The sequence below is a fragment of the Dermochelys coriacea genome, chromosome 1, assembly GCF_009764565.3.
Source record: "Dermochelys coriacea isolate rDerCor1 chromosome 1, rDerCor1.pri.v4, whole genome shotgun sequence".
Lineage (NCBI taxonomy): Eukaryota > Metazoa > Chordata > Testudines > Dermochelyidae > Dermochelys > Dermochelys coriacea.
The window spans coordinates 232054468-232077424 of NC_050068.2; the positions used below are offsets into that span (position 1 = coordinate 232054468).

Here is a 22957-nt window from a genome sequence, read left to right on the forward strand (position 1 = left end):
TTCCATAGGCAACATGAAACATTAGATGTTTTAATATATATGTACTTGAAAAGACATGGACTTCTCTTTACACATCTGTGAATGGGAAACAGCAGCAAGGATGCCCAGTTGTTTAAAGCTACATTAAAAAAAGTTAGCTAAATGCCACTTATAAACCCTAACAAAAACTATTAATGGATATTTTTAATCAAGCAGTCTATTTCGGAGAAGTGTGCCTTTATATTATGGGTACATTTGTCTTGCAGCTGTCTGTCAACAAGAGTGCTTGTTTGGGAATGAAAGAATCATAAATGGCTGAAGCTGGCCTAAAAGTAACCCATGAGTACCTGGAGCTAGATCACCAGAGTACCGAGATCCTCTGGTGCCGCTTCCCTACTTAAAGAGTTATACGTAGGATCCAGCTCCCTCTGTACTGATTTCCTATACATTGCCTTTGCTTCACTAAGTGCCCATGCTTGGAACAGTAATTTGGGATCTCCAAATCTCCAAATCCTGGTGTCGTATCAACTAGTCCACTTCCCCCCCCCCCCCCCCCCTCCACCTGACTCTTCTCCAACTCCAGAACTTTACTACAAACATTTATAAGCCATCTCCCATTCCTTCAGCTGTGGACCCTGACAGTATTTCAAGATATCATTGGGTACCCCCATACCAGTCAATTTTGCTCAAAGAAGGAAGTACAGGGTCTATATCTTCTTACAAAGGTAAAACTGCAGAACCTATAGCACTTACTCTGCCATTCCAAATCATCCTTATTATTACTTTCTCTAGAAGAACATATGCACAAGTGCCTCAAAAAAAATCAAGTGAAATGATAGACAATTTAAGCTATCTGGCATGTTTTTTCAGCAGCACATTCATTAAAAAAAAAAAAAAAAAAAACCTGTTCGCAATGCATTGCAATCCAGCTTGTTATGGCATCTTTTAATTGTAAGTCATTTTTCCATTACATTGTACTTTTAGGGTTGGACTTCCAAAGCACTCAACACTGGGATAACTTCGCTCCGATTGAACTCCAAAGGAGTTTTACCATGAATTTTAACAGAGTTAGACCAATGCTGAGTGCTTTGAAAATCCCTCCCTTAAATTTCCAAAGCTAGTTTCTTTTCTTGGATTTTAGATTAACTTTTAGTGAAATAAACCAGCCAGCTTGACAGCCTATGCTAGAAGCTAATTTAGACCATCAAATGCATCAAACCTTGGCCATTTACAGGATCTGCAAGAGATAAGAATGCTGGAAAGCAGCTGCTCTTCGTGACCCCAACAGCAGCTAAAAGCACCAGCTACCTGTCATTTAGAGAAGGAAAGTGGAAGCATGCACCTCAGTATTACCAATGCCAATAATTATGAATATCAGTAGTGGGTGCCAGAGTATTTCATCTTCCCACTGCCTTTTTTTCCCCTGAAGATTAACATTTTAGGCTCTATAAAATAGACTTTATCTGCTGCTTTCTAACCCAGAAATGCAGAGCCAAGAGTTTCAGCATTAGGAACCTTAGACAAGCATCTCCCACTGAGGTCTGTGAGACCTGCTGGATCCTCAGCACTTCTGAAGATCATACTACTTTTTTAGGTGCCTGTAGTGGGCTTCATTGGACCTGGCAGGCTACAGCTAAAACAGTTGTCTTGGGACATCCATCTTGGGGTGGCCTTGCTGGACAGTCAGAGGGCCTGGTGAGTTATAGGATGTCATCCTGCAGTCCTCTGCGCATTCTCTCAGTTGGATGGAGGAGGAGGGAAGGGTAGGAAGAACCAAACCCTCCCCCTTCATCAGGTCCCAGCCCAGGTGCCCAAGGGAAAAAGATGGTCAGAGAGTCTCAGACCCTGCTTAGCTGATGTGCCAGACCGGCTTCCTGCCTGCCCTGTACTGTCTTCATTTTGGAGCACAGCCCCAGCCCGCTGCTTCCCTGTCAGCAGAAGGTTGCTCACACAGTCAACAGTTCAGATAATCAGCTGGGGATGGCTGGAATGCCACCCCTGGAATTGTGCTGCCCCAAGCACATGCTTGCTTTGCTGGTGCCTAGAGCCGGTCCCGGTTGTTCCCCTTTATCAGGGGAACTGGTTAGGGGGAAAAGGGGTCAAGCCCTGGCCACATGGTCGGGTCTTACCCACAGTCCACACAACTCCCCTGTAGGTCGCTCTGACTGCAGGAAGGTAAACAGGCTGCCACTTCTGGGGCTCTCCCACCCCCATTTCACTGTCAGAGTTCCCTTTTAAGCAGGTCCTCCATGTGGAGAATGTTCTGCAGCTGCTGAGGGGCAGGGCCTTCTTGCCCCAATACGTCTCTACCACTCCCTTAGACTTAGCATGGCGTCTATAAACCCCACCAGAGGGGCTAACTATAGATTTAGAGCCTAACCTGGGCCAAGATTTTAAAAGTAGGAGCCCCAAGTCTTTATTCCACACTTCCATAATTTTCTGCTGACTTACATTTTCTATAGACAAATGGGGGAGGGAATGCAAAAATGAATCTCTTTTCATTTGATTTGCTTGCTCTAGTTTCACTTTTCTCTAGCATAATTCTGAAGTCACTAAACATATGCATATATAAAAGGAAAAAAAGGGCGAATTTCCATCTGAAAGATTAACCAATCCACAGAGGTCACATTAAAATTACTCTCTCAAAGTTATGTGTCATTACTTTTATTAAATTCTATCCCAGCCCACAGTTTCATTAGAAAAATTAATTTCATAACTGAGTATTAACACAGAACTAATCACATGGCATCAATCAGATAATCCCATAATTTTGTTTAAAATATCTGTTCTACTACTGCTTTGTAGTCAGTGGCTGTAAAAGGCCAAAATTTGTTGTCTAAGGAGTGAGGCATGTCCATAACTGCAAAAGATACCGTGGGTAAAAGACAGACTTGACTGTCGCATGAGATTGTGAAACAGTCTGTAACCTGCACAACGAATAACAGAGTGGGTGTTGCTAATAATGGATCCAGAATTTCAGGTCTGCTTATTCAGACACTAGTTCCTTTGTAAAAAGCATCTTCTCATCTGCAGCCTCGGTCAAGCATGCAGCAGGTCTGCTTACGAGATTGGTCTCGTTGCTTCTGTTCTATGGAAGTGTCCATATTTTTGACTCTTTATTATGGCATTAATTAGGTGTATTTATGCATGAAGTACTGGGATTTACACTGTTCCTCCTTGTTCTTCTTTTGATTAAAATATATAATGCCAATATAGGCAGCCAATATTAGATACATATATTAATTACACTGTATTAAGTAAAGCAAGGAAAAGCAGAGGGAAAAAAGTCCACCTAAATCATTTATAGGGAATTTCAATGTGTGATAATTTATATCAAACACTCCTAAATATACAAGCTCTTGTCTGCTGCTGCATAGACGCAAAGTATCACCCACTATGAAGAATTTCAGTTCCTGGAATATTTGAGAATTATCTTAAAAATTGGAGGTGGAGGAAAGGTTCCTCCCACATGAAAAACTTTTAAACAAACATACTCTGGTGCCCACGGGAGGGGATGTGCTGACAGCCTTAGAAGTCCTCCAGTTATCAACAGAGAAGGAACACCATAGGCAACAGAAGTTTTCGTTGTGTACTGAGGGGAAGCTTATGCACCTCAACCTTAACTTGGAAAGACCATTTGTAAGAGTGAGTGTAATTTACCCTAAATATCTATTAAATTCTTGGCCCCCTTCATGAAACTGCCAATAAGGGGATCCAATTACAGCCAGTTGTGATGATAGCAGTTTTGTGATGTGCACACTTCTCTTCTAGGAAATGGACCTGAAGCCTTTAAGAATTCAACCTAAAAATAAAAGCTTACATACCCTGCTACCATGCAGTTCATATTATTTATTTTTTGCAGGGCAACGTTAATAATTATTAACTAGTAGAGAGGCAAACTATAATACAGTTCAATGTTCAGAATATGTTGGAAAATATACAGAAGTGTCAACACAATAAACCAGGCACCAATGCATGTTTTAAAGTTTTGCATTGCATATTCTTTGTTAATGAAAATGCATTTAGTGTATTTACTAAGTCAAAGCAAATGCCTAATCCTAAGCGAAAACACCTCTTCATAAATAACTTATCAAAGGGTCAGTGGCAGTCTATTGAACAAAGAAGGTAGAGCACAATTCTGGATTGAAAGGAAAGCATCAGCTGACCTGTCATGAATGATAAGCCAAACATCAGTGCTTTCACTTCAGCAAAATCAACCAACTCGGATTTCATTCCATACAAATCACGAGTGCCAAAAATCTACATTACAATGTTATCAGCCTGCTTATAAACTGCCCCCATTTCCACTAGTTTACAGTGGATTCAAGCTATGATGTACAAACACAAACAAAATTAGTGCACTTCAAGTAGCACATGTAGCACCTGATGTAACAAAAAGGATTAGCTTTGTTAGTTTGCCCTGCTCAGTGGTCTACAGAAGATACCATACAGACAGAGATATTCAAACAGCTGTTTACTCTCCCCCTCCTTTCAGTTATATGGATGTGTACAGATACTTCAGTACTTTAAAACCTCAACTTTTATTTGTTATGTTAGAGTATCTTACAGAAAGCGTGTATGTTTGGCATATGATTTATGAACAACAAAACACTGCTAATTATTGGAGTTATATGTAACCCAACACCTAAAGCTATTCTTTGACCATGTACCTGCTAATGCTGTGTAAGCAGCTCATTTAATGTAAAAGCTCTTTTTTATTTTTAAATGAAAAAACAAGACTTAGTTAACTTAGAATTAAGGCTGCCCAACTATTTCTCCCCCGCCCCCCCCCCACACACAATACCAAAACTTAACCAAGGAATCGTAAGGTAAGGCAACATTTACATCCTATACAATGCCAATCTCCAAGCATTAGTCCTACCATCAAGCCATTCACACTCTAACACAGTCACTTTAAATTCAATGTTACCCCACAATGCACAGAGGAAGCGCAAGTCACATTGGACAGGGCAGAGCTGGAACGGTATTGGAGTGGGGGGGCAGCAAACCCCAAGGCTTCTGCAGGTGAACCAGGAGAGAGACCCTGACCTGTACACCTTAGGAATTGCCCAGTAGAGAAGTTCTCCTGCACCTCTTAGGAAGGCTGTAGAAACACAAATCCCCTCCTGTAGGCTTCCGAAGGTCCAGGAGACAGACGCTGGATACAAGAGCTTGTTACGTGTTAACCAGTGAAGGAGTGACAGTCCTTTTAAAGAAGGATGCACTGTCTGCTTCTCTTGGGTATCTTTTTCTGAAAAATACAACATACAATCCATTCCCTCTGTTGAAATAATTACTACAAAATCAATTATGCCACCATATCCCCCTCTAAAATGTTTTCCTACTGGCTAGAGAAAAAATGTTATTGGATAAATATCTGAGGAGTCATGATTAGCAAAGCTCTTAAAAATAAAAATGTGCACATCAATAAATTCAAAAATAGCCCAAGTCTTGGATTTGGGGATACCTGCAATTGACATGAAAAGTTCTGTCATCTAAGGTTTCAGACCTCAAAACTTTTGCTGCAAACTTATGCGTCACACAACCCATTAGTCATCAAATGCATTTTTCAAATACTATAATAAATCCATGCGTCACAAACTGGATTTTTCTGCTAAAACCATGACCATAGAAATAATGCTGACATGTGGACCCTGAACGTGCTTAACCTTGACTTCAGTAGGACTATTCACATGAATGAAGTTAAACATCTGAGTAAGGGTTAGAAGAACTGGATAACAATCTGTAATCTTTAGGTTACAGAATGAACCACGTGATTGAAGGGAATCAGAAACAATTCACACTTCTCAGAGTGATTGTTTTAGGCCACCTGTAGTCTTTGGAAAATACTGCATCTGCTAAATTCTTTTTACATTTTCAAAGTTTCTCCACAACCATGGAGGTCAGTCTGTCAGACGATAAACACCATATAGGAACCTATACAGAACAGAATAAAAAGCATACTTCTTAAGTGAAAGTTTACATTCTGGAGCATCCTTTAGATGACAAATATTGATGAAAATATTAAGGAACCATTTTTACAATATTGGTAGAAATACCTATGACTGACAGCATTAATAAATAAAAACAATAATATAAAAGTAGCCTACATGTTAGATTGTAATACAACCTAGCATCAAGTCAGTTTTCAAATCTTGAATCAGGAACTTAATTGTCTGAGGAATTTTAAAAAAGAAACACCACTATGGTTCTTAAAAGGGGACACTAATGTGTTTATAGTACAAGCTAGCAAACAGATCCATTTGACAACTCTCAGGAAATCAAGGTCTCACAATGAGCTCTGTATGGGCAGACTTCTATGCCTGTACGGAATTTATTGCAGGAGTAGCATTTTAGTTTGCATTCAAAGAGTAAGGGTTGTACAAGATTAGGCAGAGTATACTGTATTATTTATATAGAAAGAGGTTTAATCCCTGCTTTAAAGACTCAATCTAATGTCCATGAAGATTAATGGAAAGACTCCAGTTGACTTTATTGGGTGTTCGGTTGAGTCTTAAGTTCAAATGTTAAGGTTAACTACAGTGCCTCAATAATTAGTGAAAGTCAGATTTTCTTTATTAAAAACTAGTTTACAGCAGTCAGTCTAACATGGGAATACTCACACTTCCCTTTTAAAAAAGAAGGAGGTCTATGGATAGTAGCTTTTCATGATAAAAACAGAATTCTTATACTCTGCAAGATTATTCTCAAATTCCATTTGGTATAGGAATACACACAATACGTGAGTCAAATGCAATAAAAAATAAGACTGAGAATTTGGTTACTAGTCCTTAACGCATTCCATCTCGCAGGAAAAACAATGCAGAAGTTTCAGCACAGGGAGTTGGTGCCTAGCTACTACAATGATTGGCAAATACAATGATGTTACTTACACACACAGCAACAGCTAGGATCAACAAGGTGAGCTAACAATGCAGTAATATAAAGTACAAGCGCCTTAATTTGCTCTAATGGTAGGGACACCGATAGTAAATTAGCACATTTGTGCTAATTCAAATGTGCTATGTCACTGAACAGAATCACAAGACTGACAGTTGTTTACAAAATATTTGACAGTAAATAAACTACAATAACAATCTTAGTAATTTGTGAATTCATACCAGCACTCTAAAATTGAATATTTGGTAAAAGTCAGAAAGAGACCACCATTTATATGTGCAAAAGTACAAGTTAGCCATGTTTATGTTTGCAAAGTTCTACTTTATTACAGCGAACACTTGCTAGAATTTGTTGCTGATACGATCTCTCATTTGGCTTGAATGTGCCTTTGTCAAGGATTGGTCCTGTAGACTAATATAGTTAACCAAAAGTCAAAACCAATAAATGTGTATACATAAAACTGTGGCTCAGTGCTCAAATACTGAAGTGATGAGCACTACAGAACACACAAAGAGATGAAAGAGGTGGTAGTTACACAACTGGAATCAACTAACGATCAGGAAATTAAGGTTTTAACATTTATTTAGGATCTGTGAAAAGTGGTCCAATTTTGGGGAAGACTGAAATTTGGCAACCATCTTTTGCCACTAACATTAAGCTGTTTTGCAAGTACAAGCCATACGTCTCCTGTTTTATCACCTGTTTCAATATTGTTCTTGGTTTTGTTTACCTGGGCAGGGTCTCACACAGTGCTTTGGCACACTGACTGTTTTATTGTACTTTCCATAGCCCATGAAAGTACTTGACCTATTTCTCCTCAAAGTTCTGCCAATTTGAAAGGAAGATAGTTACTGTTATGAATACAGAGCACATCCCCTCCTTGTTCTAAATGACAGTGTTATTTTATTTCCACTCCTTATCCAAGTACAAGATGCCTTGAAGTTTGTCTCATTAATTTAATGCATCTGCTTTCACTGAACAGTTGAAAAGTATTTAACAGAATCACATTTCCTCCCACTTCCCAGCACAACTTTTGCAGATTACTATGGTCAGGTCAGCTGACCATTTATATGATTTTTCTACAGTGCTAATTATTTATATTGTGGCAGTGCATGTCATAGACCAGGACCCCACTGTACAGACAGAATGAAAAAAAGACTCTCCCTATCCCATAGTTTAAACATTAGATGTTTGCATCTTCTAACACTTAGCATGCAATAGAAGACAGGCAAAAACCATTTCAGTCTGTCGGTAAACACTGGGTCAACTGTACACTTTATAACAGAGGATGAGGAAAGAAAAGGAGGCCTTGCAGTTAAGTCATTGCACAAAGACTCAAGAGATGAGGTTTCAGATCCCAGTTCTGTCACACACACTCTTTGTGGCCTTGGCAGGTCCCATTCTACTACACTGCAAAAAAGACCCACAACAGTGAGTCTCAAAGCTCAAGTCAACTGAATCAGCCTTGCAGGGCGCACACTACAGGCTATAAATAGCAGTGTAGACATTTGGGCTCAGGCTTTGAAACCCAGCAAGAGGGATGGTCTCAAAGCCCAGGCTCCAGCTCAGGCTTGAATGTCTACAATGCTATTTTTAACCCGAGAGCCAGAGCCTGAGCTACATGCAGTATGCTGATTTATTTAAGAAACAAGATCCAAATTAAAGATGGGGAAAAGAGGAGAGAACCCGTCAGCTGTCAAGTTCTGACATTTTCACCAGCTTCACCTTAGAGCTGGAGTAACCTCCTGCCATAAACAGGCAGGAACACAGTGAGGGTGAGATATCCTGGCCATCACAGAGTAAACCTCCCTTCTTGTTCTACTTCTCTTTGCATTCACATTGCAAGTAAAAAGGTTTCTGCTGCATGGCTTCATGCCAACATGAGCAAGAGAAAGAAATTTACTCTCTTCAAAACATTTCACTCACACTGGTTATGCTGGCAAATAATGGAGAGGTTCATTTGAAATCATGTCACCCAAAGCAAAATACAAGTTGTTCAAGACATCTGAAATACTTGTACATCTCTCAGATAACAGCAGGTCAGAAGGTATTCTGTTCTCTCATGACATTGTCTGTTACAGACACATTCAGTGGTGAAAAAATCTAAAAGAGCGTATCAATAAAGCTGAAAGCATTTCCTGAATGCATATATTTAAATATTCATACCAACATCTCTCACACAAAATCTAGTCATCCACTTTTGCCCCACTCACACATTAAAATAAATATTTTATGTTATTACAAAAGTGGAGACAAGCAATTGGACTAACGAAACAATTTCGACAAACAACAGGCTGAAAGTATGCTGTGTTGTTATAGCCATGTTGGTCCCAGGATATTAGAGAGACAAGGTGGGTGACTTAATATCTTTTATGGGACCAATTTCTGTTGGAGAGAGAGAGACTAGCTAACGAGCTTACACAGGACTGAAGATGACCTCTGTGTAAGCACGAAAACGTCTCTCTCTCGCTCACCACCAGAAGTTGGTCGAATAAAAAAAAATATCACCTCACCCACCTTGTCTCTTTGATAGGATGAAAGAGCAGTTTTCAAGCAATTCGGAAGTCAGGGGTTTGAGATAGATGATCCTGCAAACACTTTCACATGTGTTGAACCTTAAGCATGTGATCAGTTCAATTAATGTCTATAATGATTTGGGGCAATAATAAATCTTACTCACGTACAAAGGTTTGTAATTCAGTGAAAGGGCAAAACTTGTCATTGTTATTCAGACATAGCAAAGACTTGTCTTTTCGATCTTTCCTGATAAGTGTCAGTTGCTAGAAAAAAAATGTAGTTAGCTTCTTTAGGTCCAAGATGTAGGTCCAAGATTTTAAGTTATGTTTACCTGATAAACCTGTTGTCTCAAGAATCATGAGCATGAGACTGATGAAAACCAATGAAAACTGTCCATACAAGCAGTCTCACATTGAAGCAGACTGAGATACAAAAGCATCACAGGCCTGGTAGACAGATCTGGGAGCAGGTACGTAGCTCAGTAACATGGGGATTATTAAATGGAGAATATTTGTTACTTCTCCATAAATCAAGTCTGACGCTCAGTTTTTCAGCATGAATAAAGTATATTTCATTTTCCGTGCCTCTCTCCTGAGGCTACCAATATAAGAATCAATATGAAACAGTTGTGGCATTTTTTGTAATCTATAAACTTGAATGAGACCAACTCGTATGACATTAATAGCAGGACAGCAATCAAATGCTAACAAGTTTTGGTCATTATATTGAACTAGGTAGCATCTGAACTAGTAACCTAGAGGTGAACAACTTAATAGCCTCTTCTATTCCCAGTCCTATGAACCGTACAGTCACACAACATTACTTTTTTAGTATAATTAAGATCTGTATCAATCTTTTATTGTAGTTTAGGACTCAGATATTCCAAGTCATGGGGACAAATAAGAGCAGATGAAACTGATTCTTATTTTTCCATTGTTCACAGCTGTAAATAAAGAACACAGGAAAGCGCTTAGCTAAAATATTCAGTTTTCTAAGAGTTGTATTCAGAACTATTTTCCAAGGAGAATGCTTGAATTTTTTGAGAGAGTCGAGGTTCAGTAATTGATATCAGTAAGTGGGAAGAATTCCTTAGAGTTCTTAAAATAATGTGGACATTTATTCTTAGAGAAGTTCTTGTTTTATCTGAGAAGTAGATGTTGGCAACTGAATTTTGATGTTAGTTTATTTTATGTATTTCCTGGCACTTAGAAGGGGAATGTGTGCGAAAGAACCACTATTTATGCAACAATGATTTTGATATGAATAATCTGTCATAACTTTTTGCCACATACCATGAGTATCTCATTTGCTATTTTATTTTTCCCTATACTGAAATCCAAACCATGCAATCCATTTTCTTCTGCATTTGTCACCCTATGATATGTATTTTTTATCTGTTTTTATTAGCATATCCTACAATTGAGGTTGCAAAATAGCTTCAATTAAAATGCTCTTCACTCTGATATAGGGTTAATTCTCAGGATCTAGGATTAATTTGGGGGAGGTGAAAGTGGAAATTTATGCTGTTTCTTACCCATCATTATTGATCAATTAAATATTATTGTGTGGCATACAAAGTAATATATACAGAAAATATTTACACACCATAGTAATTTTTGTATTAAATTAAAATTAATTCAAGGCAAAAAGGCACAATACCATGTATGGATTTGTAAAACAGAGCAAGTTAACACTTACAAGAAGTCATCTGAAAAGATTAAAAAGGTGAGAATGAAAGGAAAACCACAGAAAAATAAAAAACAATTTTGTCAAGTACACAAAAGGTCAGTGAAGGACCCAAGAGAAAAAAATTGCTAAAATGTTCTTTTCTTGAGTTTTTTCAAAGGAGGATCTGCTAGAAACAAACCAGTCTCCTCAGAGGAAGAAGAGAGAACATATCGTGGAAGAAGTCAGGATCATGACAAAAGAGGTGCTCAAGAGATTATCCATTTATATTATGTACATCTCCTAGTAAAAGAAATGGCAAAAAGTTCAGGATACATCAGAGTAGAAAGGATTGACTGTGCTGCTTAATGCATTGAGCACACCAACAGTCCACTAATTAAAAGAACAATAGCAGGTGAATGTGGAATCAACAGTGAAGGGGTTAAGAAGATTCAGCATACATTACAGGTTTCAGAGTAGCAGCCGTGTTACTCTGTATTCACAAAAAGAAAAGGAGTACTTGTGGCACCTTGGAGACTAACAATTTATTGAGTATAAGCTTTTGTGAGCTACAGCTCACTTCATTGGATACATCTGATGAAGTGAGCTGTAGCTCACAAAAGCTTATGCTCAAATAAATTTGTTAGTCTCCAAGGTGTCACAAGTACTCCTTTTCTTTTTGCACACATCTGGGAGACCTGAATTCTATTTTTGACTCTGCTACAACCTGCTGTGTGACCTGGGGCCTCTTGGTGCTACTGTAATACAAACAGTAACAACAACAATTGAAGATGCTCAGATATTGAGGTCAGAAATTTGACAGAGAGAATACAATTGTAAACCTGAAAGGGATCAGATAAGCACACAAAACCTCTTGCCCATTTACATCTACAAGACTGAGCTGGAAATCTCTCATAGGATACCTCCCATCTGAAAATACTACAATGAATATTGTAGTTGTGGTATTTTGGAACTTCTAGTCCCAGCCAAAAAAAAAAAAAACCACACAGATGTGAAAAAAAATGCCACTTGGATATTTCCGAATATAAAGGGATTTCTTTTATTTCAAGTCTACAGGTATAAAAATGGGTCTCCTTCTTCCTTACGCTGCTTGGTCAATCCCTAGCACAGCGTGATGAGAACTGGTATTAGGAATTAAAAGTTCTTCACCTTTCCAGAAGATCAAGGACGACTGGAATCCTGTGGTACTACAGTCCAAGTTCTGTGCCAAGATTCCTGAGGTTGTGTCGCACTGACCGACTTCACAAAACTATTTACCATAGACCTGTCTTTGAGAACCCCTGGATTAGATCATAGTTTCAAACTTCAGTGCACTGCACCCCCCTTGTGATAACAAAAATTACTTCAGGACCCTAGGAGGAGGGACCAAAGCCTGAGTCCGCCCAAGCCCTACTGCTCCAGGTGGGGAGGCGAAAGCCTGAGCACCCTCCCCACTTTGGGCAGGGGGGCCAAAACTGAAGCTCAAGGGCTTCAGTCCCAGGTAGGGGGCTGCAACATGAGCCCTGACACCCTCCGGCTTTGGCCCTGAGTGGTGAGGTTCGGGCTACGGCCTGGGCCCCAGCAAGTTAAGCCAGCTCTGGCAACCTCATTCACAGGGGGTCGCAAGACTTTGGGGTCCCGACCCACAGTTTGAGAACCACTGCTCTAATCAATTTCAGAATGTACTTTTTGCTTGCTGTTTTATGCAGAGAGAACAAGCAAATGAAAAACAGCTTGTTAAACTTTCAGGGCTACCAAGTGCCTCAGAACATGGCACTGCAATAAGGGGTGCAAATATTTACCTATTTTATAATTTGCCCCAAAGTTCTTTTTTCGGAGAAGCAAAGTACAACCAGGTTTAGCGTATTCTGTCACTTACAGTCTAAAGCCAAAATGAAAGTTAATTTTGTATAGCAAGAGTTAAACAGCTTGCTGCTATCTTATTAGTTATTGGAATGAAAGCATATGCCAGAAATAATTGTTAAAAACACATTTATTTCCAGTCAGATTATTCTGTAAACTCTTGCTAATTCATCCTTGGTTTACCTACAGTTCTGGAGTTTGAACAATGTTTCTAGCAAAGGGTTTCACCACAAAATCAGATCGCCTCTCTCCAATCCAAAATGAGGTGGAAGTATTGCACAACACTCAGCTGCTGTTCTCCATTAGTTTCTTTGCTCATCAGTACTGCTTGAAACACATGGCCTGCGCAGGGTGTCCAATCCACATCACAGAAGTGCTTTACTTAATAAAGGCCTGATCTGACTCACAATGAAATCAATGAAAAGTCTTCCATTGACTTCAGTGGGACTTGGAATAGGTCCAAAGAAAGCAGATATGATATACACAGGGAGCAGCACTGATGAGTAAGGTGTTTTTTTTGTTTTTTTTTTTAAAGTCACTTTCTGACTGGCAAGTGCTAAGACACTCTTTTCCTGCCACGTTTCTATTTGAATGCTAATTACTCTAGGTATTAGTGTTAATAAATATTACTATAGATATTAGCATTACATTTGTATGGCTAGCAATATTAACTAATAGCACATTTAAACAACTCCTATCTAGATTGCTAGCTACTTAAAAAAAAAAAACTATTAACTCTGGCCTTTTTCTGCCTTTCATCCCCAGGAATATTGTGACATATACACACTGGATAACTTACGGTTTCTTTGCCTTTTCGTTATTTCTTCTGCCTGTATTCTAAGTCCAGAGGAACCAAGGTGAGGGTTTGCTTATATCCTCTCCTTAAGCCTAGAGCGATGAACATTGCTTCTCACTCCAAAATCTCCTTTGTGTGCTGTACAAAGGTATGTAACTGGGTATGATTTGGGAATGTGAAGCTTTTCTAGAGTTTTTCCATTTTTGTTATCTGCTAGCTAAGGTAAATTGTTATCTCCAATTATTTAATGCTGCTGGCTGGTATGGTTAAATTCTCCGTACATAAGTATTAATGCTGCTGGGTAGTTATTGTTAGCCTAATTATTGTCAAGGTACTCAGAGCTTTTGTATGGGGTTATTTTTCAACTGTTCAATCTTAAAACATCACCACCATCAAAATGTCGAGAAAAACCTACTCATTATTTGGAACTAAGGATTAACGCCTACCTCTTACATAGTGCTTTTCATCAGTAGATCTCAAAGAAGTTTACAAAGTATCGGTATCATTATCCACATTTTACATATGGGGAAACTGAAGTATACAAATGTGAAGCGACTTGTTCTCGGTCACGCAGTAATCCAATAGCAGCACTGGGAATAGAACCTAAGTGTCCCAAGTCCCAATCCAGTGCTCTATCCTATCGACCACACTATCTTCTTTTTTTGTATACACTTTTTGCAAGTGGAAGTTTCCCCTGACTCTCACCTCCCACAGCTTTAGGGAACAGCTGAATTTAAATGATAAAGCCAACATTTAAAGGGGAGGGGGGGGGAAGGTTTCTGGGAAGATTCTAAATCCCCTTTAAAAACAAAAGTCTGAAACACATTTAAGTGATTTAAAAGACTAATGACCAGAAGATATTATTCTCTAATTTCCTTTCAATTCAGTTGAAGAAATGCAGTACTTTAAATTTCCAAATGTGAAAGACAGCATTGAAACTGCCCCAGCCACTTCAGAACTGGACGATACAGAGTCATAATAGAGGGGTCTGTCAGAAACAATACATGTTAAGTATTGTTGCAATGAAAGGAAGAATAATACACAAGGTTATTTGTGGTACAACTATCAGAACAATACTTTTGCCTTATTAAATTAATTCAGACTACCAATTTGAACCTTGGGGCAAAGGAAAAGAAAGTTCAGGCAGAAAAGAAGAGTATCTGTACATCTACATTCCCTCAAAAGAGCAACAGGGAAATAAATATACAATTAAAATTCTGAAGCAAATGCTAAATCCTGCTATCTTAAAATACTAGAGAGAACACTTCACTACAGCAGCTACCTGAAAGAATGAACCACGCACTCAAGAGATAAAAGTCAAAGTCAACAAAAAAAGGCAAAGACCAATAACATTCAGAGTTACCAAAATAAACTCCATACCATGCAGGTATTTCATGTTAATAAAAAAAAGTATCAGAAGTCTTGGGACCCAAAGTACCTTCTTTACTGAGTCTGTTCTCCCATCAACGTGCACACAATTCCCATTAGCACTAAGAGCAGGAGACTGGACCCTCTACAGACAAGTAAGTAATGTGAATAGGTTACAACATCAATGTTGCTGACACTAAATGTTCAAAAATTATGAAGTGTAGTTGTAGCCACGTTGGTCCCAGGACACTTTCACCAAGAGAAGTTGATCTGATAAAAGATATTGGCTCATCCACCTTGTCTCTCAAAAATTATGAGTCAGGTCCCAAAACACATGATATTTTTAATATATATTTTGGGTTCTTTCTCTTGGCCTTTTGATTTCTGAACTTTTAGGGTGAACTTGGGTCACATTTTCAAGCTTTACTGTGAAACCATGAGAGCGAGAAAGTTATTTTTAAATTAAATCAGAGATTCTCACGTAATCAGTTGACTCCAGGAATAGGGAATTTAAGTGAAACACCAAATAAAAATCACAAAACTCAAGATAAAATCTTGGGGTTAGCAGCACTGCAATAGACAAATTGATAGAGCAAATATATTTGATTAATATGTAGCTTATACAATTCAACAGAGAAAAACAAACACAAAGAGAAAACATATCCTCCATGCTCAAACTGGAGGACGATAAAAGAATTAGCTGTAATTATTAAGGTTTAAAAGGACTTTTTGTTTCACAAGGCCTTTGGCAGAACGTGTTGGTTTTATGAGGATTTTCATTAATATTGTTTGATTTTTAAATCCATATACGATTTTTTGCAAGCATTTGGGATACTTAGCCAATAAGAGTATTATATAAATACAATTCTAGTATTAGCAAAATACATGAATAAATCAATCATTTCAATTATGAAAGGAGAGGGCATCCCTACATGAGCTGTTTCTCTTCTTTTTCTGTTCTCATTATAATAATGCCATATAAAGTGAAGAACAAAATTTTTACATAAATAAAATAGAGCACAATACCACCAGGAATTAGGTAAAGTCAATATTATATCAAAAGGCATCCTTGACAAAGAGCCTCATCCTTCTTTACTGAAAAGGGATTTTGAAGTTCTTAGCACTGATAAAATAGGCAATGTTTAAATGCTAGCTTCCCTCTAGGTGGTCCTCCAAAGTAGGTTCCATTTCCAGATGTAATTGTTTGTCAGCCCTAACTGAATGCCTGAACAGTCTCCGATAGTTCTGTAAAGTACTTAAACAGCTGGATGGTACAGACCACTGAAACTAAACTCTTTTTTCTCTTGCCATGGCTCTCTTTCACTGCCTTCCTTTGAAGTCTATGCCACTGAGGAATCAACAACAGCTGAACAACATGTGTTATCATACAACATCGAATGCAACGACAATACTGAACAGCAAGACATTTTGTTCAATAATCCTCGACTGTAGGAAGAATTGAGATTTCTTTTGTTGGGGATAATCCCTTTTTCTAACACAATATTAGAGTAAACAAGACAAGCTAAATTAAAAGGTGACCTTATTACAGGAATGCATTATGCATATGTAATGCAACAATCAATTTTTTCCTTAAAATTAACAGAAGTGTTTCCTACAGAAGCGAACCGCTGCTTAAATCCTCACAGGCAAATTCCAAAACAAAGTCTTCACTAATTTGTGGCAACAAAAAAATGAAAACTTACAATGATATGAATGAAAGCACTACAGACTGATGGAGCTGTAATTACTGTGGGGGACTCACCAAATATTAACTTCATGTGCTGTAGATAATCCCATTTTCCTGTCCCATCTAGAGCAAATTCTGTGCTCTCAACTCAACATCTAACAGCCAAGAATATCAGAGGACTATCACACAACTTGACACAGGCCTGTAGAAAGAACCCATATATTCTGCCAATGCACAAAAGATTTAGGCAAACTCCTCTTAGTGTCAAAAAGGAGAAAATAGTGTCAATTTCCTTTCACCAACTGAAAAATAGTTCTGACTTAGTTATGGGCAAAATTTTCAGTTGTGGATACTCAATGTTAGACCTCTGACTGAAAGTCTGGCCACTTTTATTTGGATGCCTCAGTTTGAATACTTTGGTCTAACTGTCCAGGTAGAATTTGGGGTTCTGACAGCAAGCAATTTAGTCATCCCTACAGCTAAAGATGATGAGTGCACTCAAGTCTAAAGATGTTCCATCCATACAATATTGTGGCCTGATGCTGCAAAAATCTCACTCCTGTAACTAGTTCTCCAAACACTACATCATCAGAATCTAGATTATGACTGATCCTAAACCTTTCAGAAAAGCAAATATTTGAGATTACAGCCTGGACTCTTCAGTGCACCCTGAAGGCTCAGAAACCAGAAGGCAATACAAAGAACCCCAAATGTTTGGATTTTTTTAATCTCATGATTTTTGGGACATGACTCAATTTTTAAATGCTTATGGTTGGCCATGCTGTTTGTAGATATTACAAAAGCAAATAAGATCAGAAGTTGTATGCATCAGAGTTGATGGCACAGTCCAGTTCCTAGCGAACATTTCTCCACACTGCAATTTAGACTAATAGGTCTCCTTTCTGCAGTGTCTGCAAAGAAGCTAAGAAATAAGAATGGAACTATTCCTTCAGGTCAGGTTTGAGATACACACATGCGGTATTGAGGATGCATATACTGATATGTCAAAGCCATGCTTGCTCTGTGGATAAAAAGAACTTCTGTCTCCAAATGTCTCAAGCCAACACTAAATTCCCATCAGCTCATGTACGGTATATTACTTTCAAACCATAAAATAAATTGTGTGCATCGGGAATTTTTATACTTTGCAGCTTTATAAAAAACAATATAGTGCATGAATACACATGGAATATTCTAACAAATATGGTTCCTCAACTGGTATTCTAAAGCACTGTCCTTTTTAAGCAAATGTACTAACATTTGCACATAGTCGCTTTCAACAAATGATCTTAGAGTAATTTACAGACATGAATGAAAAGCTCAGCACCATCATTCTCAGGTACAGATGGGTAGACCAGATGGGTACTGTATGTAAAGCTCCCACTTCCATTCAAGTGGAAAGTAGAAACAGAATCCATGCTCTTTCAGATTACTGGGGACACCACCAATGAATGAAGTCCAATATATAGTTTTAAAAGATTCACAAGCTTGTTGCCAATAGCATTTGCTATGTTCCTGATCTGTCTTCTATGAACCCATTCAGAGTTTTTCTTTTCGTCTCCAGCATGCTCTGTACAGCCAAAGAACCATCTTTTTATTAGCTGACTAGTTTAAATAAGCAGGGTCAGCTTCAATGGGGATGGTTTTTTCTTTTGGGGGAGGGAGGGAAGAAGGGAGGAAGTGGATTTACAGGTTCTTATATAGCTGTAGAGGCTGCATTATACAAATTATTTTGTTATTGAGTAGTATGTCTTTTCAGAACAACTCTGTGAAGGAGATATAATCATTTCTGTTCCCCAGGGACAGAATTCATTGTGCTGTCTTTCATTGAAAAAATTGTTTTTTTATGGCTTAGTAATTTTTTAAATGTCAAGTCTTACCTATTTTGTAATAACATTTTAAAACTAAACAAAATTTAATTGCTGAAAACATTGACCCACTCCCCTACCCCTTTACCCATAAAAAATGAGAAGGGAGGCAACAGATTAACCTGTAATGGCATTTTCTGAAAATATATAAGTGGGTTAATGCAACGTAACCAAGATTAACAGGTTGACAGGTTGAATTCTAGGTAAAGTAGTCAGCATTTTGTTCATGAATTATACACATTTTTGCTAAAATAATATAATCAGACCATCAGGTTAGTGTTCTCTGTTAGTCATACAACACAATCAACTAAAAAAACTTTAACCAGGTATCTTCATAGAAGATCAACAGATAATTGGTTTACTCTTTCTCTACAGTTCAGTGCATGTTTAATTTTAACTAGAGATGTTGCCTATGGACTTGCAGAATATAGTAAAGCACAAGCCAGACTTCATAACCCACAGTACAGCACACTTTGTCCTGGATGTAATTACCGTCTAGTGGTTTTTATTATTATTATGTCAAGCTTTGATATCTTTGCAAGGGTCCAAATGCAAGATGTGACAGGTGTGATTCTACAGAGCATGCCAAAACGTGTACCCTCCATCTCCTTCATATTTACAACACTGATCAAATCCAAGGGTAATATTGACCTGCAGTTTAATGTGTGGCTCTGTTGGTCACATCAAAATGACATTTAACTGAGAAGCAAAAGGAGTTAGCACACAGGAATATGACAAAAACAATTAAAAAATGTATTCCATAACAAGAAATCACCAATAGCCACAGACCTTTACAACAATCTTCACTACTGCATAAACTAGGGACCAAAATCCATCTCCTTATCCCTTAAAGTTCCAAGCCTTGTTCTTATACATGAGTCACTCAAGCTTTCTTCCCACTGTTCCTAAAATCTGATCCATTCCCTGCTGGCAAAACAGATTTACTTATCTTTTTTCCCCCTCTACTAGGGGGGAGAAGGGGCAGGGGAGGGTAATAAGAAAGATTAACCAAACAAACCAACCGTCACTGCCTGGACAGGAAAAACAAAAACAAAACAAAAACAAAACAAACAAAAAAACAGTCCACCTTGCCAAAAAAACAAAACAAAAACTTCCCAATTTCCATTCAAGCAAGCAAGCAAGCAAGGAAAGAAAGAAAAAGTAAGTAAAAAGGAGCCAGAGATTCCTCTGCTCAGGAAAAGTGGTCTCTAACCTCTCGTCTCAAGGACGCAGAAAAATACCTCTTACTTTTTAAGACTTGTATGCGGCTGCTATAAGAGACAGAAGATAAAAGAGGGACGGGGGAGGGGACAAAACTGCAAGGAGGCAGGCAAAAGTGAAATAGGAAGGGAGAGGAAACGTACAAGGAAGGAAGAGAAACGAGCAGGAGAAAACCAGGGAGAGGGGAAAATGCAAACGGAAACAGTAAATAATAAGGGCTGAAGGTAGAACTGCAAAGAGGAGGGGAAAGTTGGGAATGGCAAGACGGGAAAAGGGAGATGAAAAAATTGAAAAAACAAAAAAAAAAAAAAAAAAAGAGAAAGGAAGACGAAACCCAAGAGAGAGGGGACTTCGGGAAAAAAGGGAGAACGAGAAAAACTGCCAAAAACAAAAAAGAAGAAGGGGAAATACGAAGGGAACTGAAAAAAAAACGCAGAAGAGGAAGGGGGGGAAATGCAACAGAAAGCGAGAGGAAGAGGAGGCAGGGAAACACAAGAGAGGAAAACTGCTAAATAAGAAGGGAGCGAGAGGGCTCCTGGCAGGGGAGGGAGCGAGAGCCCGAGAGCGGCTGCCGGAGCGGGGGGGGCTCTCCCGGGAAAACCACCCCGAAGTTTGCACTTACAGCTCGGCCATGGCAAAGCGAGGCGAGGCGGGGCGGGGGGGGGGTCCCCTGGGCGCTGGCAAGTCGGCACTTTCCCCGCACCGGCTCCTCCGGACAGGCAGCAACGCCAAGTGCGGGCAGCCCGCTCCTGCGCAGCGGCCAAATAGCCCGGGAAGGGGGCGGGGGATCCCGAGCGCCTCGCGGCCAAGCGCAGCCGGCAGGGGGTTGGAGGGGGAGAGCGCAGCTCAGGCGCTGCTGCGGGCGGGCTGCGGAGCGTGGGGCGGCCGCCGCCGCCGCCGCCGCCCCCGCCCCTGCCCCGGCGTTGCTGGGGCCCGGGCACCCAGCTCCTCCCCTGTGGGCGTGCACGCGCGCGGCGGGGGCTGCCTCGCACAGGGGCGGCCCGTGCTCCGCTTCCCGAGAGCGCACCGCGGCGGCGCCGCCGGCCCCCGGCCGGGAGCGAGAGGGGAACGGGGGCACCAGCGCGGCATTGTGGGAGCTCTTAAAGCAGCCGCCGCCGCTAAGCCCAGCCCCGTCCCCCCACATCCCCGGGGGCTGCCCGCCCAGCGCCCCGAAGAGAGGGAGACGTCCCCGCAAGGGGGGGGGGAAGTGCCTGACTGCAGCACGCGGGCGTGTGTGCAATATCCTCCTCCCTGAGGGGGTTTAAAACCTGCTCTGAAGGAGAACCCCTAAAAAGAGACTCTCCCGTGCCAGCCCCCCGGAACAGGGCTGTGAGACTCAGGGAAGCGCTGCCTCGGCCCTCCCAACGCTCCTGGGAGTCCGCCGTCTGCATCAGCCCCAGCCGGGCTGGGAGCCGGGAGGAAGGAGGCGAGCATGCGACTTCCCATGGGAGATAACAGGTCAGGCAGAGCTATCGACGAAGCGTTGCTCAGCTGCATGCTCTTTGGTTTGTCGGTCTTAGGTTTTGTTTTTCATTCACCCGTCTCGGAAGCTATCGATTCTGACCACCCGCAAACGTTTGGGGATTTTTGGTTCCACTCATTATAGACCGTGGCCAGTTGGGACTTAATATATTCTTTCTCTAGAGGGATTATACCCGTTATACCACACACACACACAGAGAGAGAGAGAGAGAGAATATTTTCTCTAAAACTTTGAAAAGCGCTTTTTTGGGGGAGGGATGGACAGAAATATTTCAAAAAACCCGACCATCAAAATGTTTGATGGTCATGTTTAGTTTCCAAAAGCCAAAAAAACTTTTGACAGTGTCTCGTTTCTGAAAATGGGGAGAAAACCTGGCAACTTTGAAAAATAAAGTAAAAATTTGTGTTCCAAAAAAACAAAACCAAACCAAAATAGGCCATTTTTGTCCAAAAAAGTTTTTAATGACAAATTTTGCCCAGCTTTAGTGTATGTATATACATGTACATCCTCAAGACCAACTCAGATGGGGCCTGGGGGAATTTCTAAAAAGATTTTAACTATTTGAAATTTTAAAATAGGGATATTTCATGCAGGTTCTTTTACTTTGGTTTTGTTTGAGATTCCTCCTGTTCACCTTTTAGCAATACTCCAAATTACTCCTGTAGGCTAAGAGTGTCCGGTTCTGTTCCCGTCTGCCTCTGAGGCCCCAGTCTTTCAACTTACTCCAAGCAGACAGAGTTCTGCACCTGCATAGATCCCTACTGAAGTCAGTTGCTGTAAGGGGCTTTATGGGACTATTCACATGCTTAAAACTAAGCATATGCATAAATACTTGTAAAGTCAGGGGTTTAGATTATAATCTCTTCCTCTTCCTTTTATGTCCTGTATTTTACTGAGCACATTGTGGACACTTCATAAACAACAACGGTAACAACATGTGGCAAAGCCATAAGCTCCTGCTGAAGCACAGATATCTTGGTATTCATATGGTCATCACTTCTAGTCCCTAACTTTCCTCCACTCCCTTCTCTGCTCTTAAGAGAGAGAGAGAGAGAGAGAGAGAGAGAGGAAGGGGCATTCATTTGACTAAAGGGCCAGGTATGGGCTGGTAAAGGTAGTGCTCTACTAGATTGGTAAAATGAACAATTTGTCATGCTTTTATGTATTTAGGGCGTGATTATCAGAAATGTTAAGCACCTTCATCTCTCATTCACTTCAGCTGGAGTTCTGAGTGCTCAGCTCTTCGTAAATCAGCATGTTATAACAGAAAGTTTCCTTCTTTTTTGAAAATGTCATTGATAACCAGGATTATAAATTGTTGCTTTAGGGGGAGAGAGAGAGAGAGAGAGAGAGAGAGAGAGAGAGCGCGCAAGAACAAGCTTTGGAGAGTCCACAGAAGGCTCTAGTTGTGCTTAGAGATGTGCTCATATCTATTCCTGACAACTGTCTCAACAATTGTTGTATTTTTCAGTTGTTTCTCTACATTAATATGATTACTTTTGTTCAAGGTCTTCCTAGCATCTGTGCAATGTGCCTCAGGTGGCATGTGACCAGGATTGATCACCAAATTTGGTCCGCTGATAGGATCGTTAGCGTCCCTAGCTTGGGCT

The 22957-nt window shown here is 39.9% G+C and overlaps 2 protein-coding genes across 8 annotated transcripts in view; one reads left to right on the plus strand and one right to left on the minus strand.

Annotated features, from left to right (window-relative positions):
• The window catches only part of RASSF8 (Ras association domain family member 8), a 121661-nt gene extending 101156 nt beyond the window's left edge, over positions 1 to 20505 (minus strand). Inside the window, exon 1 of one of the 3 annotated variants that reach the window (XM_043516265.1) lies at positions 20487 to 20505. The gene's annotated coding sequence lies outside the window, so the exon portion shown is untranslated. Of the gene's footprint in view, positions 1 to 19294; positions 20155 to 20486 lie in introns of those variants that run through there. The other 2 variants (XM_038374517.2, XM_043516262.1) reach the window with 2 other exon arrangements.
• Positions 20506 to 20846: 341 nt separating this feature from the next.
• LMNTD1 (lamin tail domain containing 1) overlaps positions 20847 to 22957 on the plus strand; it is a 297660-nt gene continuing 295549 nt past the window's right edge. For 2 of the 5 annotated variants that reach the window (XM_043516229.1, XM_043516238.1), the window contains exon 1: positions 20857 to 21322. In XM_043516229.1, coding sequence (XP_043372164.1) covers positions 21297 to 21322 — 26 coding nt within the window. In that variant the 5' untranslated portion in view covers positions 20857 to 21296. Of the gene's footprint in view, positions 21323 to 22957 lie in introns of all 5 variants that reach the window. The other 3 variants (XM_038374598.2, XM_043516215.1, XM_043516236.1) reach the window with 2 other exon arrangements.